The sequence below is a fragment of the Acomys russatus genome, chromosome 32 (assembly GCF_903995435.1).
Source record: "Acomys russatus chromosome 32, mAcoRus1.1, whole genome shotgun sequence".
NCBI classification, from domain to species: Eukaryota; Metazoa; Chordata; class Mammalia; order Rodentia; family Muridae; genus Acomys; species Acomys russatus.
Genome location: NC_067168.1, coordinates 41537925 through 41555260, shown reverse-complemented (window position 1 = coordinate 41555260; position 17336 = coordinate 41537925). Strand labels below are relative to the sequence as shown.

The 17336-nt window shown below is 48.1% G+C and overlaps 1 protein-coding gene across 2 annotated transcripts in view; it reads left to right on the top strand.

Moving 5' to 3' along the window:
- Tgfbr2 (transforming growth factor beta receptor 2) overlaps nucleotides 1–16928 on the top strand; it is an 85928-nt gene extending 69000 nt beyond the window's left edge. For both annotated transcript variants that reach the window (XM_051140774.1, XM_051140773.1), the window contains 3 exons: nucleotides 1050–1191; nucleotides 13365–13492; nucleotides 15945–16928. In XM_051140774.1, the coding sequence (XP_050996731.1) occupies nucleotides 1050–1191; nucleotides 13365–13492; nucleotides 15945–16124 (450 nt within the window). In that variant the 3' untranslated portion in view covers nucleotides 16125–16928. The remainder of the gene's footprint in view (nucleotides 1–1049; nucleotides 1192–13364; nucleotides 13493–15944) is intronic.
- Nucleotides 16929–17336: the final 408 nt, after the last annotated feature.

Genomic DNA, 17336 nt, shown 5'->3' with positions numbered 1-17336 from the left:
AGGGATTTATGAAATTATGTCATATGGGCCATGGGGTAAATTAAAATTAAATGGTCCTTAAGTGACCCAAACGGGTGGCAATTATTTTCATCATGAGTCTTGGTGTTTCAAGAATAAGGGGGGAAAAACTCTAATTTGCAAAAACACAAATAAGTACGTAAGAGGGTGGAGAGGTGGCTGAGTGGCTAAGAGCGCTTGCTGCCATTGCAGAGGGTTCATCTAGGGACTTGATCAGGGTCCTTTTCTCTGCTAGTTAAAGAATTGAAAAGGAGAAAAAAATCATAAGGGTAAAAGACAGCAGTGGAGAAATCTCAAACACAGCAAACAGCAACGAGCAGAATCAGCAATTGAAGTAAGGCATTTGTTGGTCGTGAAAAGATACGCATGCGCAGCAGACACACAGACAAAGGCAGAACAGAGGGGGCCTCGGAAACTGAAAGTCCAGTCCCGTCCTGAGGGATGGGGGCTTTATGTGCTCTGATGGGTCTTCCTCCCCTAATTTAGAGCTGTAGGATGGCTGGGCGCAATTGTTACATAACATGGCCTGGCCTGGCCTTGAGCTTGGTGAGCCACCCTAGCTGGAGGCCTGCTACCGGAAGAAAATGCCTGTAAGGCCATTGTTTTAAGCTGCTGGGCTTTTGTATCTGGTCAAGAGGGTGTGAAAGAAGCCAGCCATCTTGGAAGTCTACCCTAGGGGCTGTCGTCAGTTAATGACCACTGCGGGTGAAGAGAGAGGGGTCGTGTTTCTTCAGTGGAGCAGCCGCTGATAGTCGCCCACCATCCAGGAAAGCCCCATCCATGCTTATAGGAGCAACTCCAATCAAATGCATTTTTGAAAGACATGGAAGCAGACAGGGCGCTTGTTAGGAAGAAGGGCTTGGGAAGAAGAAAGGCGGGAAATAAGAGAGGATGCTGAGGGTGAATAAAGTAAGGAACCTCTAGACACAAACAAAAAAGTGAGCCTCTATGAGAAGGCCAAGCTTAAGTCCCCCGTGACAGATCCCCTCAGTTAAGCGACGAACCTCATGCTGTGCCTCTTTTGACTTTAGGTGGGAACTGCAAGATACATGGCCCCGGAAGTTCTGGAGTCCAGGATGAATTTGGAAAACGTGGAGTCCTTCAAGCAGACCGATGTCTACTCCATGGCTCTGGTCCTCTGGGAAATGACATCCCGCTGCAATGCGGTGGGAGGTACGTGCTTGGTCCCAGCGCAGTCTGTGGGGGATGACGCTGTTGTCCCCAGCCCAGATGATGTAATTCCGTCTGTTTCAGGCAGGGTCGCAGGGTTCAGCACCAACCGACCAGTGTGCTCCACACTGAGAGACAGTTGAGATCGTGCAGCGTGTGGCTATTCTAGAATTTCTAGGGATGATTCTGTTTTTTTGTTTGTTTTTTGGGTTTGTTTTTTGTTTTTTGTTTTGTTTTGTTTGTTTGTTTTTTGTTTGTTTTGAGACAGGGTTTCTCTGTGCAGCCTTGCCTGTCCTGGACTCGCTTTGTAGACCAGGCTGGCCTCGAACTCACATTGATCCACCTGTCTCTGCCTCCTAAGTGCTGGGGATGATTCTGAATAGCCAAGGTTTCTAAAGGAAGAACTTTCCATCTCTTCTCACACAGCTATATAGACTTACCTTCTCTCCACGGATGCTTCAATAGTTTTTGAGAGGTGGCCCCTTGAAGCAGGAATAAGAATTACTTCTATTTCCCTAAACGATAACAGTCAGATGAGCATCTGCATTTTGTTTCTTCTCATTTGGATTTAAAGGACTGGAAAAAAAAAAAAAAAAACCACTCGACTAAATATTTACTCTCTTATAGAGATGACTTCTTTTTCACAAAACTAAGCAGGATGGTTTAATACGTCTATTTGGGCTTTAAGACTCTAGGGATGCTAATTGGAGAAGATGGCTTGCCTCTAAGACGTCTCTTCTGCCTTTCCTCTGCGAACCCCAGGGGCTCCGGCCTTCTGTCCTTTCCCCACCTTCGAGTATCTTCTTTCACTCTTTGAGCAATTCTCCCCAAGCAGAGGACCACAACTCTGCCAGGTCCCCTGGCTCTCTTCCCTGCGTGCTGTGAGTGCATCACGTCACTTTCCGCTGTGAGAGGTTGCCTTAGGGATCCCATCACTTGCTGAGACACTGACCGAAAAAGCAACATGAGGACAAAGAGCTTTATTCATCTGACACTTTGAGGTGAACAGTCCGTGGCCCTGGAACGTCAGGGCAGGCACTCAAAAAAGGCAGGGACCTGAGGAGGGAGCTAATGAGAAGCCAACGGAGGAATGCTCTTTCAGGGCTTGCTCTTCATGCCTTGCTTAGTCTGATTTCTTAGAGCTCCCAGGACCACCTGTCCAGGGGTGGCACTGCCCCCGTGAGCTGGGCTCTCCCACGTCAATCATCAGCCAAAAAGATGCCTCATGAGTCAGTCTGCTGTGGGGATTTTCTCCATTGAGGTTCCCTTTCCCATAATGACTCTAGCTTGGGTCAAGTTGACATAAAACTAGCCGACCTAGGCTGCCATCGCCTTGCCCTTGAGAGTGTAGATGCAAATGGACAGCCTTTGGCTGTTCTGCTACCAGGATGTTCTGCCATCACTGTTTGGGGCAGGATTGATGCTACATGGCCAGAAAGTGAGATTGGTAATGCTCTACATTCTACGTCCATTACCCACTCTCCACTCAGTAACTTCCATCAGGGTCTCCCCTGGAAGATGAGCACATCCCAGCCTGGTCCACATGAAGTCAAACTTGGCTTCATTCTTTCACACTTTTTTGTTTTATAAATTAGACTTACAGAATAGCATGAAGAAGAACACAGAGCACTAGGGAGATGGCTTAATCAATAAAGCCTTAGCGCACAAGTGTGATGACATGAGTCCAGCTCCTCAGCACCCACGTAATGGTTATAATTTGTGGAGGGCACCTGTAATCCTAATGGGGGCAGACACAGGGGCATCCTTGAGGCTTAATGGCCAGGCAGTCGACCCAAGTCAGCTTGCTCCAGGTTGAGTAAGAGACTGTGTCTCAAAACATAAAGAGGAGCCTGGTAGAGGAATATTGACCCAATGTCAAAAGTGCACACCCCCTCACAAGCATGCACACATACATATATACACACAAAATTAAATTTAAAAATTAACACAGAGAGTAGTGTGTAATTCTAGCATTCAGGATCCTAAGGCAAAAGGAGTGCAGTAGATTCCAGATCAGTTTGGGCTACATAGTAATTTACAGGCCAGCCTGGACTACAGAAATCCTGTCCTAAACACACAAACCTGAAAACAACAGTAACAACAACAATAAAAGTACAGAGACTCCAGTCCACCATCTACCTTTAATTCAGTTTAAAACCCAGCCTAAATCCAAAAGAGAAGAAACAATGTAACTTTATTAAAGCCGGACATTAACATTGGTGCAGTTGACCCATAGACCTCACTTGTACTCCCCAGTCACCAGTAATGTGATTTTCCGGAAGAGGGCTCGGGCGGGGGGGGGAGGGGGGGGGGTGAGGATCCACACAGATCTAACTCATGTGTTTCCGTAGTCTTGCTTTAGTTCAGCCCACTCAGTCTTCCGTGACCTTGAGACAGAGCCTGGATCCCACTTTGGGTTGTGCTGGTTTTCTCGTTAGATTGAGATGACGTGTCTGGAATCAGAACAGCACTGTGGTAACTTCTGAGCACATGGAACCAAGGCCGGGGCTGCTGATGTCAGCTAGGAAGTCTGGCTGCCTGGTCCCCTTCTGTAGAGATGCTGTTTTCCAATTTGTGATGAACACATGCAGGGGAGGACACTCAGGCCTGGGCATAATCTCATCTGTTAATTTGAGCATCTACTGAGAATTCTTACTTGAAACAGATATCACTGTATCACTGTGACGTTTGCCACGTGGCAATGCTTCTGTTTTTCTTACCCCTGGTTAATTAGTAGCTATTTCGCTCTGAGGAAATTTCTAGTCTTCCTCTCAGTACCCCTTGTTATTTATCCGTTATTTGTGCACTTATATCAGCGGAGGACAATGAGTCTCTCTTTCATTCTATGGATGTCCATTAATGTCATTGTCATTACCATATTTTTTGGACAATAAGACATGCTTTCCCCCTAAAAGTGTATGTGGTGGGGGGCATTAGTGTGTGCTTCATGGTATGGTCCGATTGCTGTTTTTACTGTTTTTCTTGTTTTACTGCTCTAAAAACTGGATGTGTCTTATAGTCTGAAAAATGCGGTATTTATTTTATTGCTCAAATAGCAACCCCTTTGGTTCATAACCCAAGCTTCCCAACATATTGTCCAGGGCCATTCCAACTCGACCCATTGCTGGGTCTGGAAGTCTTCATTCCTTGCAGAATATGTTTGGGTACCTACACTCCAAGGAAGATCTTGGTCACCTCCTTCTCATTCCTTGTTGGGTCACTGTCATCTATTTCTCTGGCCTCAGTGGATAAGGAGATTCCTCTCTGCCTGGCACAATTCTCTCCTAGTTTCCTGCCTAAGAGGTCTTCCTCCATACTTCTAAAAGTAGGTGTGTGTGTGTGTGTGTGTGTGTGTGTGTGTGTGTGTGTGAGAGAGAGAGAGAGAGAGAGAGAGAGAGAGAGAGAGAGAGAGAGAGAGAGAGAGCTATTTCCTCACAGTCAAATTTATTTAATCATCTATCAGCCATTATAAACAATTTTCTATTTGGAAGCTTTAACAGCTCCAAAGTGAATCTGCAGACTGATGGGAGTCATGTCCAAGACAATGCTGTTCCCGACAGGTAGTGTACGTGGCTGACAGTACCTTCTCCCATGCTTTGAGAGCTGTGCTTCTCTAGACAGCCACTGAGATTATGATGTCTGGTCTCCATGTCTGTCAAGAGAGTCAGCCTTAGGCTGTGGTGCATTCCACTTGCAGTGTAATCCCTGCCTAGAGCATCTCCCTGTTGATATTTGCTGAGTAAGGAAGAACTGAGGCACATGAGGTAGAGCCAAGCTCAACAACTTTTCTGGGTTCTAAAATAAGTTACAGGATAAACCAGTTTCCTTGTGGAAGGAACCAGGATGTGGTTTGTTCAGCTCATCTCAGAAAAACCCTTTACAGCCTTTGTGGTAAGAACAGGCAGGGACTGCGTGGATCCCTATCCTGGCTCTCATTTGATCATAACTCCCCACTCCTGATTCCCCTGACTCCACTCCAACTGCAGAAACCCAGGCTGTGTTTACCCTCACATACATCACTAGATTTAAGTCCGTGAGAATACATTGGCCTCTTCTGAGAGTATCACGTCGTGTGTGTGTGTGTGTGTGTGTGTGTGTGTGTGTGTGTGTGTGTGTAGGTGTGTATATGTGCATGTGTGTTTATGTGTTTGGGTGTTGTGTATGTGTGTGTGTGCGCATGTATATGTGTATGTTAGTGTGTGTGTGTGTACCTGTGGGCACCCAAAGTCAACTTCTTGTGTCTTCCACAGTGTCTCTCCACTTTGTCTTTGAGATGAAGCCTCATTGAACTTGGCCCTATCTAGTTCAGCTAGGCTGGGTGGCCTGGGAGCTGCTGGGATCCACCTGCCCCTGCCTTCCCCGTACTGAGATTGCAAGTGCATGCCATCATGCCCAGCTTATTACCTGGGTGTGGGCATCCACACTCAGGACCTCTCATGGCAAGCACTGCCCCAAGTGAAGTGTCTCCTCTGTCCCTTAGATTATCTTTTTAAATTTCTTTTAAGACAATTTAAAGACCTTAAAGACAGCTTGGTTAACCTAGCTTTCATGTCAGAAAAATTTCTTTTTACATTATTTGTACACATGGAAAGCACATGAGACACATACAGACGTGTCCCCTGCAGGCACAAGCCTTCATGTCCTCCTCTTTCCTGATGCCAGGATCACAGGTGGACAGGAATTCTGACTGTGGCCCCCAGAAGTTTGGAGTGTGCAAGAAAGACTTGCACTTCAAACAAAGAAACAAACAAAAAACCAGAAAGCAAAAACCAGAAAGCAAAAGACCAAAAACATCATCGTCATCAACAACAAACCATGCTTTTTAAACATTGCCACACATTTCCTATTCGTCATCTTTTTACTAAAATAGATAAGAAGTTCTCTAATTGCTAGGGGACTTTGATGTGTAAGTGCAGGAGGGGGAAGTGTCCCTGGTCCTTCTAAAGCTTGACCTTTACCCCCTTGATGATATGTGATTACTCCTTTCATCAGCTATTGAATTCCAAAGAGGAAGTAGAGTGGTGGTGGTGATGATGATGATGATGGTGATGAAGGGCCTTTGAGATGGCTCAGAGGCAAAGATGCTTTCTATAAAAGCCTGTTGATCTGGGCCCATGTAGCAGTGGAAGGAAAGAACTAACTTTACAGACTTCTGACCTCCACTTACATGTCATGGTCCATGTGCCCCTCCCCCACACATAATAATTATACTTAATACATTTAAATGATGAGGCAGAATATTTTCTTCATCAGCCATCACAAATTGCAATCTTACCCACAATCGGGTCAGCTAATATCCCATCTAGTTTAAGTGAACAGCTAAGTGCAGTGCCAACCCTAGACAGGTAGTCCTGGGAGCTCTAAGAAATCAGAGGAAGCGAGCCATGAAGAGCAAGCCAGTAAGCAGCATGCATTATGTGACAGAAGTCCTAGGAGAATTAAATCCTTCCTGCCCTGCTTTAGGGGATTGTGGTGATGGTGACTTTTCTGGGGATGCCTGCCCTGCCCCTGTGGCTGCCCCGCCCTGCCCCACCCCTCCCCTTCTATTTTCTTGGTGCCACCCCCATGCTGCATCCTTACTCTAGCGATATCACTATAAACTTCTTTCAGCTTCTGTCGACTCCATTTCAAGCAGTTTCCTGGGACTAACACTCAGGCATGAACTTCTTTGTAGCCGGAGGCGGTTCAGTTATAGCAACAAGGTGGGGGGCAGGGGAGGGGGTTGCTGCCATCAGAAGAAGACAGAGAGCTAGATGGCCAGGCCAGCTTAAGTCAGTAGGTGCCAAGGCAGGACAGTTGGAGTGCAATGCATTTTTGAGCGGTGTGGCTGGGTGTCCTTTTGCAGTGGTCCTCTCTCAGGCAGCCTGGACTCTGCAGAGCAGCCCAAGGGAGGAAGCACCCAGCACAGCCCTGGGGATGTGCATTACCAGGAGGGTAGTGTTAACACGTGATAACTCATTCCTTCTGAAGCCAGATGTAAGGTTCCTTTAGCGTGACATTCCACCACAGAGCCCCACCGACCACCACAGTAAGGGAATAGGAAGATTTGGTCCAGGTTAACAAAGCTCTGAAAGGCATCACAAATGACATCACCAAAGCAGCAGCTTCATCCATCCGTGCACCGAATCCACCAGAATCACATTTGGAGCCTGCAGCTGTCATCCTCCCCTCACAGATGAGAAATCAGGCTTCCAGGGTGGGACAGCCAAGGCACCAGGAGCCCTGTAGCCAGTGGCCTGCCTCTCTGTGGGACAGAGTCAGTCTGATTGGTGGAGAATTGAGGAAATAAATACTCAGAGTATTATGTGGGGGTCTGAGCCTCTCTGCACAACCTGCAGGCACACACAGCTCTTCAGAAGTACCAAGTCCTTGCTAAGTACTTCAGTAAGTGTCAGGCGATCCTCCTTAGGGGTCTTGCTTCTGAACGTCTGCAGCTGTGAAATGCCCAGTCTCCCCTGGTGGATCCCTGAGTGTGTACACACACATACACACACACGTGTGTGTATATGTATGTATGCGTGTGTGTAACATGTGAGCATGACAGCCAGAGGTCAACCAGGAAATGTCCACCTTGTTTTTTAAGACAGGATGTCTCAGTTCCCCTAGGACTTGCCACCTAGGTCCGATGGACTGGTCAGCAAGCCCCAGGTGTGTACCTGCCTCCATCTCCTCTGGAATGGCAGGCAGGAGCTGCCACATACACGTGTTTTAAATTTGCTCTCTTCTGACTAAATTCAGGTCCCTGTGTTTGCTAGGCAAGCATTTTACTGAGAGTCATCTTCTTCCTGCTCCTCAGATCCCTGTTAACAGATGTCAAGGCTCTCAGTTTCTGTATAGTCCTTCCTTCATGCATCCGTTCGTTCACTCACTCAGATGACGCCTAATGGATGCCTCTGTGTTCAGGCACTGTTCCCCCTGTGGAGGAACGGGAGTTCATTTTTTATTTTTGAGGCACGCTCTTGCTAGGAAGCTCACAGTGGCATCACAGTCACAGCTCCCCAGGCTCAGGCTCCCTGGTACCGGAAGATGGACCAGGAATATAGCGCCACACCTGGCAAGAGCAGCAGGCCCAAAAGTTCCCTCTCCCCAAGGGAGCAGGTCAGCGGCAGATCTGATGTCCAGCAATGGACTGGTGGATACAGTTATTTCAGAAGGAAAAATATAGCAGATTTAGGGGACAGATAACACCATAGGGGTAGGAACTTCAGACACTTGGAGCATCTCAAGGAATACATAAGAAAAATGAGAAACTGAGTTGTTTGGAGAGGACAAGATGGAAGGATGGTTGCCGTGCCGCTGCTTTCTAATGGAGAGAAGGCAGGAGACCTCCACTGGGCAAGGACAGGCCTGACACTGGCTCTCTTTTACAAAGAGCCTCTGTCCCAGGCCAGGCAGTTGGCCTGGGGTCTGGGCAAGTGTTTGCACTGTGGTGTGTGGGAGGCAGATGAGGGAGGTGTCCAAGGCCCCTTTGGGAAACACGGCAGGCACCACGTGTATCCATCCCCAGCCAGAACTGGCCCACATGCAAATCGACCGACCCCAGTCCCTGGCCACCTGGACCCCTGAAATAGAAGCTGACACACAGTGGCTGCGAGCAAGGCTTGGATACAAATAGTGCCTTCTCCTTGAAGAAGCAAGCCCCAAAAGAACAAAGGAGAAGGAGGCTTGGAGAAACTTCAGGAAGACCAGGATGAAAACCATTTGTTTTGAAGGACTCCGAGGCAGCACCATTTGGAAAGTAAATATAAAATCAGAGGAGCCTATGCCTTGGGGGACACTGCCCAACTACAGCCACAACAGCTGTGGGCCAGATGCTGATGGTCAAAGCGAAACCAGACCTGTCTGGGGGTCGGATCCATGGGGATGCCAAGAAGGACAGGCTGTTTCCCTTCAGAGGAGCTTGCTGGACTTCCTGAGTGCTAGGAAGAGCAGCCGCGGTGGTCCTCAACCTTGGCGGCAGGGAGAAGGAAAGCCAGAGGAAGCTTTGTACAGCAGTAAAACAAAGGTCTTTTCAGAATGGTGTGTTTCGAACGATATGGGGAGCACAGGGCATTCTGTCCTAGCACTCTCAGGATGGGACCAGGGCTGGCTTGACTGTGGTAAAGATGTCTGCTTTAGTCTCAGCACCCTGGATCCCACAAAGAGGAACCTGAGTAAACATTGTACTGGTGCCATGCCAACCCCGCCCTCCTCTGCTGCTTGTGGTTAGAAGCTTGAGACTGTCCTGTTCTTTCTCCGCCTCCATCATCACCACCACCGGCCCCACCTTTCCCAAAGCCAGAACACACAGTGTCTGGGTGCCCTGCTGGGGAAATCACGACAGTCAGGGGATTTCTTTTTAACTAGCTTTTCCACAGCTCGTTTAGAAACTGCCAACTGTCTCCATCCCGCAGATCCCCAAAGGAGCCCTTCTTGAGAGTCTATGGTAGAGAGGGCCTCACTAAGGTTGGGATGGAGGGAGACACCTGGCAGGGAGTCAGTGGGTGTGGTATTCCCTGGGTGCTGTGGGCAGGATGCAGGAAGCACCTTATGAGGTGCTACATGGAGAGGCAAGACAAAGCCTTTTCTGCAGTGTGGCTGAGACAGCTGGAGCAACGCTGAGTCCTCTCTCTAGATTCGGGGACTGGCTTCCAGCCTCACTCTTCTTAATGGTGAACTGTGGCTGTCACATCTCTCCAAACTGTTGCTCCGCATCCTGTGACATTCTCAAAACATGATCAGTAACCTCCGTTCATTTTCCGTTGTCGTGACCCAGCTCCCACCCTGGCTCATTTGAGACCAGTGTGCTAGAAGTGCTTGTTTCAGACTTCCTATAGGGTGAGGAAGGGACCAAGAGTGGGTCTCAGTGACTTTACCTTTTTTTTTTTTTTTTATGACAGTATTTCCTGGGGCAACACACACGTGCCCTGGAATACTTGTGAAGGTCAAAGGACACGCTATAAGAGTTGATTCCCTCTGCCCACCATTTGAGCTCTCAGGCTTGGCAACAGATGCCTTTACCCACTGAGCCATCTTACTACGCTGCTAAGTGAGTTTAATAGGAACGCAGTATAGCTAGAGCCACCCAACTGGGATTCAATTTCCCTGTAATTCATTCCTACCGCATTTTGCAGAAGCCTCTCCTATTGAACTGAGGGCGACTTACCTGATCTTTCATAAAAAGTAGATTGAGAAGTGTCCACTTATAACCAATAATGTAATGATTTAAATCGCTTTTAATCTCACCGAAGCCATCTTAGTGGAAGAACCCAGGGCACAGCGGTGAGAAGAGGTCTGATTTTTCTAGAAACCTTCATTGAGTAATTTCATGGGCTTAAACACGTGCATTTTATAAATTATTTTAAGCCCCAATATGAAAGATAAGTAGATAGGCAGAGTCAATAAGAGTTCAGATGTGAGTCCTTGACTGAGGTGGATTGAACACTGCAGTCTTCCAAGCTGTGGGGAGATGCTGGGAGCCAAAGAGTCCAGGCCACCAATATGCGTGCTGCCAAGCAGCCATTCTGCTCCATTCTTAGGACTATTTTAATACGGAGTCTGGGGTTCTTCTCATAGCTCACCCACCTACAACAGAACTTCCTGCCTGCTAACCTTCTCCCTCAGCGGTCTGACCTTTGACCTTGCTTCTCAGAGTCCGGATTTTAACTCAGTTTATAACTGCCTTCTCATTCAGGGTCAAGGTGAACATCTGCCAAAACTTGAAGGAAATTTAGATCCGAGTAGCAGTTAGAAAACTCTCTTCAGGAAAGAATGGCCTCCCATGCACTGTTCATGTCCCCAGGTCCCCATGGAGGCCCAGAGAACAGCAAATAGGATTGCCTGAAGAGCCACAAAGGTAGCAGCCAACACCTCCGCTTTAGTGTACGGAGCGGATAGTAGACGTATTGGCTGAGCGGCAGGTGTACACACAGCCAAGTGTAAGGAGGAGAGAGAAGAAATGTCAGTACCAGGGTGTTCAAAATGAGGGGAAAAACCAGAGAAAGAAGAATCAACAAAATCCTTAGTCAGAAAAAAAAAAAAAAAAGCAAGTACACATTGTTATCTGCTGTGGATGCATATATTGTGCAAATGTGGCGTTTTCAGGGGTTGAAGGAAAAATTAGTTTGAGATGTGTGCAGAAGGATAGGAAATGGCTCAGGAGGTGGAGGCACCAGCCGCCAAACACGAGCTCCTGAGTTCAAGTCGCGGGACCCTCGCGGCAGAATGAGGGAATGAACAACCCCCCAAAGTTGTCCTCTGACCTCCACAAGCTTGCCACAGCTTGTGCACAATTAATTAATTAGCTAAACAAAATTTGATCGATTAGCTGATCTGATTAAACAGATGTAGATATATGTGCACTTCAAATCCTCTCGCCCCACTCCTAACCCGGGAGAGCCCTTGACTAGTGAGTGATTGAACGGTTTAGACACGGAGCTCTCACTCTGTAGCCCAGACTGTTTGCTTAAAGGTCATTGTGTAGCTCCAGCTGGCTTCAGATTCGTAACAACCTCTCCTGTGCTGAGATGACAGGCATGTGCCTCTGTTCCCTCTTTAAGGGTCACCTTGCAGGTTTAGGTCACATGATGTTCTTTGCCCCCACCCGATTTTTCTGTTTTAAATTTAGAAGGCAGCAAAGCTCTCGATCCTCCCCGGTGGGTCACAGAGAATCAGTCGCCAGAGCCTTCCAGATGAATGACCCTTGACCCTCCCCCTTCCCCATTTTAGCCAAAGAAAGGAAACAGGGCTAGTATCCCTTTAAGCACAGGAAGTCTCTCAGCACCCAAGGTCTCAGGAGAAATGGAGGGAACTCAGCTAAGCTTTCCCTTGCTTTGAGGAAGCACATCTATTTCTTCCCTGCCAAGCTGAAGCACTCCACAGCCATCTTCACCCAAACAGAAGCCTCCTTTGAACTTCCTCTTTAAAATAAATGCTGTGATCAAGACAGCTGCAACCAAAGCACCTTAAGAAAGGAATGACTTCTTTAGGCCCAGAGTTTGTGGGTACAGCCCACACAGGGACATGAGGTAGCTAATGGTCACCTGGGGTGTCCATAGTCCTGAGGCAGGGAGGGACTGGGCCTAGTCACCTGGGCTCCTTTGAGCCTTTTGATTTGCTTTTGGATTGCAGCCCCTTGAAGGGTGTTGTGTGCATTGAGACTAGGGCGTTCTCTCCTTCCTGAACCTCAGGGACACACCCAGAGGTGTGTCTCCTAGGTGATTCCAAGTCCAGGCAAGGTGAAAATGAAGTTGAGCCATCACATATGACTTCAAGGGTTAGAACTTGGAGTGGAATAAGCTAGCCCTAGTTAATAGTTCAACCACACAAGTGCTTGTTTTGCTCTTTGGCCTGTCTTCCCTGAGGTGGACAGTGGGCTAGAGTCTTATTCTGGTATTTTCTTCACTGTGGTGCAATGTTTTGGCCTGTTGTTTTGGAGTATGGGTAGGAGAATTGTGGTCCCTGGAGCGCTCTCTGAAGTGCTCCCTGGGAAGGGAAAAGCTAGGAAGCCTTCTGAAAAGGCAAAAGCACTTCATCAGACCCCCGTGACACTGGATGGTTCTGAGCACTCTTCCTATTTCCTAAGGAAGGGCTTTGCAAGGCACTGGTGGCAGAGTGACAGCCATCTTCAGATGGTGCAGCTGAGCAGACAGAAGCCAAAAGAGAAAGAAAGATCTTCCTGGGCAGATGGCTTGGACCAGCATTTCCAGAAGTGGGAACTGACACAAAGATTGGGGGTACATTTATTGAGGATCAGAGCTCCCGGGCTCCTGGAGCTGAAGTGAAAAGTAATTGTGTGAATGCCAACTTGGGTGCTGAGAACCAAGCTCTGGTCCTCTCTGCAAGAGCCCACACTTAACTGCTGAGCTGCCTCTCCAGCCTGTGCTGGATGGGAGTCCCTCCTTAGAAACAGTATCCTGCCCCCAGTTGAGTGCACTTGCATTGATGGGAAAGCTGGGCACATGTCTGCCTTAGTCCATAGGTACCGACTAGTAAAATGATGCCTAGAAGGACTGAACAATCACCGGTGGACAGTGTCCAGCATCCTTCCAACACCACCATGAAACATGTTCTGGCAGCAACAGGTTCATTCTACCATTCGGTACCTCGTATCACCCAGCCAGGCACTCACCAAGCATACTTTTCTCAGCCATGTGCCTTGTGCTCATCTGGCCCACGTCTGCCTGTTTTCTTCACAGAAGTGAAAGATTACGAGCCCCCATTTGGTTCCAAGGTGCGGGAGCACCCCTGTGTGGAGAGCATGAAGGACAATGTGCTGAGAGATCGAGGACGGCCTGAAATCCCCAGCTTCTGGCTCAACCACCAGGTATGTCGTGCTGGCTTTTGAAGAGTCAGAAGGTCTCATGGGCAGCAGAGGATTCTGGGAGATAGAGCTTTACTCTAAGCGCAAAGTCATTGGTTCTTTGTAACTCTGTTAGGTTTGTGTGTTCATAAGGAGAAACTCCTCATAAGTTATATTCCCCAGGCTTATACAGCATTCATGGAGAGTTCTCAGAAAACCACTGGAGGGCACTGGTCACATTTCCCAAGCCCTCTTGATTCAGGGTTAAGATATTTTGCTAGCTATGTCAGCTGCCCACTGCGGTGCGGTGCCTTCACATAAGGAGCCTGCATCTCATGCTCTCTGGCCTCTAACTTACCTCCTCTGTGGTCCTTCAACTTCAGAAAGAAATACTTAGTGCCTGGAAGCAAGCAGGGGTGTCGGGGATCTGGCATGCTTGTATCTGCTGCTGTGCACGGAGACAAGAGGGTTGCTGCGTGTAAGCATGCCTGGGAAGGAAGAGGCTGGCTCACCACTGTGGAGGGCAGCAAGTCAAGGAGGAACTTGCTGGGGGAGAAGGAGGGGCCTGGCCCGTTGAGTGACATCCTCAAGGCCCTCTGCCATTCCTTGCCAGGATCTGGAAGTTGAGGCTGTTCTCATAGCAGAGGTCAGAGGAGAGGGGAAGACAGGATAGGTTGTGAGTGAGAGACAGTTGGCTTCATGTGTGATACACCCAAGAAAGGGCCTCAGTGAGGAAAGAGCTAAAACAATGTTTCCCCCATCTCTCTGGCAAAACGATTTTTTTTTTCCATCCAGCAAAGCCCTTTATTGCTCTCTTGGAAAGTCCTTCATCCTCCTAGGCCATGGCTGTGTAGGTCTGCCTAAAGGCAAGGAGAATCCAAGCGAGGGCCAGGAACAGTAAGTCAGGCACAGTCAGGAAGACAGATGGGCCAGGAAGCCTGCTCAGGGCAGTCCTGGCCCAGAGCCAGCCCTGCGAGCAGGGAGTAGGTGAGCCAGGCTTCCCAGGGCCAAGATCTACACCAGAGTCTCAAACAAAATGTCTCTGGTGCTAAAAATTTTTGCATTCTGCTTTGTGCTGTTTGTAGAAACTCAAGAATTATAAAGTACTGGAATGGTCTGTTCCACTTAAACTCTGTCACCACCTCGTGAGGTCTCTCCTGCAAAGTTCTTATGATGAAGCCGTTAGTCATTATGATGAAATTCTGGAAAGAATTTGCATAATACATTTTTTTCTCTTAATGAGATTTGTTGCCCTATTGATTTCAAGGTAATGCTTAATATTTAATTTAATTTACTGCCTGTAATTACTGTGTCAGAACAAAATGAATGCTTCTGGTATAGCAACAATAGCACTCTACTCTTAACAGGGCCATCAATCAATACTATCAGTTAGGTGAATTATGCAATTAATTCCACATCAAGAGCTGGGGGGGCAGTGGGGACTCCCCAGATGTTGTGAAAGTTGCTGGTATTGACAGGCAAGTGCCAACTCTCCACGAAGAGTGTAAGATGCATCTGTCCCACCTGTGTGGAGATCGCCAGGGGCATTGTTGACCTCTCCATGGAAGGAGTTGATCTTACTTCCACCTCTCAGGCTATTTACTTACCTTCTGGCTTTCTGAAAGGACTTAAAATATTAACAAAAAAAAAACATTCTTGATGCAAAAACGAAATCCAGCTGTGATAGAGTCTGTTGCTGTTCTGGATAGCCTTTCCTGCACGGGCCTCAAGGGGGTGGGGCTAACTGGTGGGGATAACCTATGAAATAACTTACACTTAGGCATATTTGCATACAAAGACAGCCATGTCATGGGGCCTATCATAATGTCAATGGACATGACTGGGGCATCCTGGGGTCACCCTAGGCAGTTCTGAAAGCAGCTTGAGAGTCACTTCATGAAATATGGGCCTTACTGAATGAACCAAGGTTAATGCCTGTCCCACTCTGGGCTTGGGTGTCCAGTTCTGTTCAAACAGAGCTGTTGTTACAGTCTGAAAGAGTAAGACACCAGAAGCAATGGAAAGGAAGGGAGAGAGAGAACCCAGCCTAAGGTGGGAAGCAGATGGATATATAATGGATGTATTTGTTACAATCCATACAATGTGTGCTACCAAGACTGGACCCTAGGCACTGGAGAGATGGCATCATCAGTAAAGGGTTTGGACTCCCCAGTATCTGTGCAAGAAGCTGAGTGCAGTGGTGAGCACCTGGAAAGTTGCACAGAGGGAGAGGAGTCAGAAGGATCCCAAATCAGCGAGCTCCAGGCTCAGGGAGAAACTGTGTCTCAAAAAATAAGGTGGGGAGCGATTGAAAAGACAGCTGCCGTTAGCTTTTGACCCAGCCTTGCACACACATGAGCACATAGAAAGGGTGAGCCCTGTTCTGAGCTGTGGACTTTGATAATGGCATAGTGATACTAATTCCCTGGAGACCACCCACTGACGGTGCCCTTGGGACCCCTCCCTTCCTCTGCAGGGCATCCAGATCGTGTGTGAGACACTGACCGAGTGCTGGGACCATGACCCCGAGGCCCGCCTCACAGCCCAGTGTGTGGCTGAGCGCTTCAGTGAGCTGGAGCACCCTGATAGACTCTCCGGGAGGAGCTGCTCCCAGGAGAAGATTCCAGAAGATGGCTCGCTGAACACTACCAAATAGCTTTTTCTGGCCAGACTGGGCCAAGCCTCCAGAAGCCGTCCTCTAACCAAAGACCAGAGGCAGCAGGATGCTTTCCTGATGGATGCTTCTGGAAAACCAAGGACTTGCTTCGTTCTTCCCCAAACACTGCTCCGTGTTCAGAAACAGCCACCACTGCTGCTGCCGCTGCAACTGTAGCAGCAGCAGCAGCAGCGGCAGCAGCGGCAGCAGCAGCAGCGGGGGATGAGTGACAGAGAGCATTCTATGCCTTGGACATAGTCATGGCATAAGCTGTGCTAGCACCTCCTCAGGAAATGAGATTGATTTTTACAACAGCCAATAACGTTTGCACTTTATTAATGCCTGTAATGTAAATATAAATAGCTATGTTTTATATATCTATATATCTATATATCTATATGTCTATATCTCTCTACATATAGCCATTCTCTGCAAGGAGACAAAGAAAAAGATCTAACGTTCCCAAGAAATTAGTTTTTATTGGAGAGCTCCAGAGGGGAGCAGAAGGGACTCGGGACGGCTTTAGCACTTGACAATCGCACACAGGATGGTCTCCTGACTGCAGGGTTGGGGAGACAATTGTGTGAGAAGGATCCATGCCTCACAGCCTGCTTCGGCCACAAAACATTTTGTTTTGCAATAATTACCCTCCACACTAGGGTGCTTTCCTGGCCAGGGAGCTAAGTTCCAACCCACCACTATGTCCCGGGGTCTCCCATGTGCCTTTGCTTTTCTTGATTTTATCTTTGACGTTCAAGACCCACATCTGACTTGCAAACCTTCTCACTTAGCCTAGAAACTTGGCCCCCCCACCCATCTTTTTTCTGCTTTTACAGACGACCACAATCAAAGAAGACGGTTTCCCCATCCTTGAATTCACCCCACCATCTACTTAAAAGATTGTGTTTTTTGATTTTCTCCTGTGCCTAAGTTACTATTATTCACCCCCCCCCAAGCCATTATCCCCTTTTAAATGTGGCACACCCTACACCCAGCCCCCTGTGGCTCAGTGTATTTCATTTCTGCCAATCCTGCTGGAGCTTCCAGCTTGCCATGGCAACACCAGTGGGTTCCATCTCCCAGGCTCCCAAATAGCATCCAGGATTTGAGTGACACACGCTGCCCGTACTGTACAGCGGTGTCTGGGAACACTCTGGGCCCTTGTTTTGCTTGGTCAGCACAATGTTTGAAAGTTAGCTTCTTTCTAAGTAT